This window comes from Drosophila kikkawai, chromosome 2L (genome assembly GCF_030179895.1).
Source record: "Drosophila kikkawai strain 14028-0561.14 chromosome 2L, DkikHiC1v2, whole genome shotgun sequence".
NCBI classification, from domain to species: Eukaryota; Metazoa; Arthropoda; class Insecta; order Diptera; family Drosophilidae; genus Drosophila; species Drosophila kikkawai.
This window is the reverse complement of record NC_091728.1, coordinates 30,676,163-30,680,195: the sequence shown is the minus strand read 5'-3', so window position 1 is coordinate 30,680,195 and position 4,033 is coordinate 30,676,163. Positions and strand designations below refer to the sequence as shown.

Here is a 4,033-nt window from a genome sequence, read left to right as displayed (position 1 = left end):
AGGGGTTATCATAGTTATTAGATCACGTGGCCAGCAAATAACGTGAGACACACACACGCAGGCAGCAATCGAACGAGTACAGTAAACGGCATCGCATCGTTCTTATACAACCGTCCCCGAGTCCACGAACACACAGTTTTTCTAAATAACCGTCGAGAAAATTTAAAAATTAAATCGCTGTCGTACACAGTATTGTGGTTACCATCGTTGCACGTGGGCATTTATTAATTTCGTATTGAATATAACAAACATTTTCGCTGAAGATTTTAATCTTTTCGAGCTTCGTTTGACCCACGCTATAAATTTCTCGTCTTATCGAAATTTTTTCGATGGGACAACGGACCCCATTACATTTATCCAGCACCTCGAGGAACGAGCCACCGGAGAAGATGCCGCAGGCTATCCCCGGTCTCTTGACAGCCACCACGGTACTTTCAGAGACTCGAAGATGAGATCCGCACCAGGTATCAGCGACAATGAGAGACATTTAAACAATACCTAGTGAACATCAGACTCATGATACAGAAAGCGGGATACAATCCGGAGCAGGAGTTGGAGCGGATTTATGAAAATCTTCACCCGGAGTACCAGTTGTTCATAAGGAGACACGAATTCACGACATTGGAGCAACTTACCGCCTTAGCGGAAGTCACTCGCGATCGAGACACGGGAAACCATGCGAGAATGTTTCAGCCACCGCCGAGACGAAATGACCGCGAGACCCCAGCGTATGCAGGAGCACCACCAACGAGTCACCAAAATGTCGCGCGACTAGCCAGACGACCACCCACACCAGCCGCAGCCCCACAACTAGTTTCTCGAGTGGGAAACATTTCGATGGTGCCGAATTGCAGATTAGCTTGCAGGAATTGTGCACAGGAAGGACACCATTCATACACATGTCGCAAGCCCAGTTCTTTTCTGTTGGGATTGTGGTCGCAGAGGACATACGCACGGCAACACTCGTGCCAAGTAGCGTGTAACGTTCGACTAAAGTGCAAAATGCTTTGAATGTTTCCAAGGATCTGAATTTTCTAGGCACGCTATATATTCCGGCACCAGCTCGTCGGCTTGGGGGTGGAGGTCTTGCTCGTACAGATGTTGACACTGTCTACGTATTAATAGGATCAGAATTGAGCGTGCATGCGACAATATATAAAAAAAAATAAAGTTTTGAGAAGCAAGAAGAAAGTGAAAGAACGAGAGAGAGATTTGTTGCTTGCGAAGCCTTGGATGTAATTGGGCTCGCATTCTGCCCACCCTACCTTTGACCACCTTGTGCACCCTAGGACCGCAGAGACATCAGCTTATCAGTTAATTTTTTAATCTTCAATTTAAATAATCAATTCATTGGTAATTAGGTTAGGTTAGTACGGACGGACCTCGAGGGGCCACACATAGGCCAATATGGCCCATAGCCTCATGTTGACGGTTTATGCTCTGCGCAAGCTCTGCTGCTTTCTGATGGCAAATACTTCCGCCTGGAATATACTGCAGTAGCTTGGTAGCTTATACGACAGCCTCGTTTCAGGGTCTGAACAGTATATGTCCGCTCCAACTCCTCCTTCCATCTTGGAGGCGTCGGTATATATATTGAGGTATTGAGCATGGTCCTGGCTTGATTTCCAGTCATTTGGTCCCTTGAATACTGTTGTGTTTACATCCGGGCACGTTCTGGGTTTTTTTTTTTTTTTTTTTTTTTTTTTTTTTTTTTTTAGTCCAGCAAGATGATAAAAGCATAGATGATAAAATTTATTCGTCGACCAACGAGTACAGTATCTTATCGCTAGCTTTGAAAGTGACACAGCGCTATACCAAGGTTTCCAATTAGCAAATGTTGATATTTAAATGACCACACCAATTATCATGGTTGTGTAAATGAAGAAAATTAAGTATTAACAAAATCTCCAGACAAGTCCAGCATTTTGGATATTCCCAACATGGAAGGCTTTATGTACCCCTTGGGCCTGCTGGCACGGGAAGGAGGTACCGATTGTATATAGCCACATTCTTCACCAGAGCGGCCACGGATAGCATGCAGACCATGCCGGCGGGCATGAGTTTGCCGGAACGGTTCCACCTCATGCCCATTAATCCGGCCAGAAACAGGGAAGTGCCCAGTTGAAGCAATGGACGCGGTGTGTCCTGGGAATTCAGATGGGCGCCATAGCCGAGCAGGGCTCCAAAGGCCAGGCCAGCACCCAGCGATGGAATGGAACCCGCCTTGGCGTAGCCCATGACTCCGCCGGCGGCCACCGTGGCAGCGTACACATAACCGAACCAATCTACCGGCATTTTGTTAGGTTTTAGTTAGATTTACTTTGTAATCTTTGTTTTGGTAGGCAAGTAATAGCAGTAATATGACCCTTTCGTTGTACTAAGAAAATGATGATCATGTAGTCAGATGTACTGCTCATGTCTCGACCAATTAAACTGTGCCCGAAACCTTGTAGCGACCAGTTTCCTGATGCAACCAGACGTTGTGCGGCCTTTCCTGCTGTCAGTTGCGCTTGGATATCTAGGGGATATATACCGATTATGGTTTCGAGTGCTTTGGTGGGGGTTGACCTCAGCACCCCTAGCAGAGCAGTGCCTGCCGCTGGGTTCTCTCCATAAGCTTATTATACGTTTTCTTCTCCATGGCTTGCCACCACACTAAGACTCCATACAGCAGACTCGGACGCATCACCGATATGTAGACCCAATGCATTAGAGCGGGTGGGAGGCCCCATGTGCTGCTAAGCATCTTCTTGGATGCATATAGCGCTATGGTGGCCTTTTTTACCCTATCTACTACATTGGCCTTCCACGTCTGCTTGCCGTCAAGTACAATGCCGAGGTATTTGACTTGTGTTTTAGGGGTCAGCCTGGTTTTGTTGATTTTCGGGGGGATCCATTGCGGCACCTTGTATCTCTTGGTGAAGAGAATAAGGTCCGTCTTATCCGCATTGATATTAGGTCCTACCCTCTCCGCCCACTCACATATCTCCCTGAGTGTTGTTTCCATGATCGAGCTGAGGGTCGATGGACAGACTCCCGTGATAATTATGCTTATGTCATCCGCATAAGCTGTTATCTTTTGTGCTTTCCTCTCGAATCTCTTGATTAAGTAGGACTTTGTATTCCTTATTGATGATATCATCTTTCGCCTGCTTGGCGATTTTGAAGAATTCTTTGAGTTTTTTGCGTTGCGTCCATATTCCACCAGGGTCCTGGTCCTCTTTCTCGTGTCCGATATAGGGCATGATGCGTGGTACGCATCCAGCAGTTCTTTGGAGAGGGTCTCTAGGGACTTTTCTATGTGTTCCGCGAATTCTACTATGCCCGGGAGATCGCGAGCCATGTCGCGATAGACTCCTTGAACTTTCCCCAGTTAGTATTCCGGGGGTTCCTGAAGACTGATTGTTTTGGAGAGTGTTCGAATTGGAACCGTATGTACTTATGATCTGAGAATGATGGTCTCTCAAGGACTCTCCATCTCTGTCGTTTATGTCGGGTCTCCCCCATACGCAGTGGTGCGCGTTGGCGTCTGCACCCACGAGCAGTTGCTGGTCCTTCGGGCTGGCTTCTACCAAGCTCTTGAGTTCTTCTGGTGGGGCCGTCTTGTCGTGTGCCATGTAGCAGGAAGCTACCAAAAGGCGCTTTTTCCCGCTCTCTAGCATCACCACGGTCAGGTCATCAGAGCTGTAATGAGACATAAGGTTAGCGTGTAGACCCTTCCCTACAAGTACGGCGCTTTATTCCTGCTTACCGTTGGTGGAGGGAGCAAATTGTAGTTTGCGGACTTCAGTCCGGCGATGGCATTGCCTGAGGCGATCTATGGCTCCTGGACCAAAGCTATGTCAGCGGATCCTTGCTCCATGGCTTTGAGGAGTTCCGCCGACGCGACCTTGCTCTTATGGAGGTTGAGCTGCAGCACCCTGAGTGTCATGGGTACTGGGCTCACCTCCATACGACGGGTTGACTACTACGGCCAGATCACCGTCATCTCTTTCGTCGGACTCATCCTGCGTCATTTCCCGGTCGGCATCCA

General features: G+C 47.9%; 1 protein-coding gene across 1 annotated transcript; it reads right to left on the bottom strand.

Annotated features, from left to right (window-relative positions):
- Positions 1-1,935: 1,935 nt before the first annotated feature.
- Positions 1,936-2,366, bottom strand: LOC108085565 (transmembrane protein 14 homolog). The gene has a single exon (XM_017182207.2). It carries the CDS (start codon positions 2,293-2,295, stop codon positions 1,951-1,953), a length of 345 nt encoding a protein of 114 aa, XP_017037696.1. The 5' UTR covers positions 2,296-2,366; the 3' UTR covers positions 1,936-1,950.
- Positions 2,367-4,033: the final 1,667 nt, after the last annotated feature.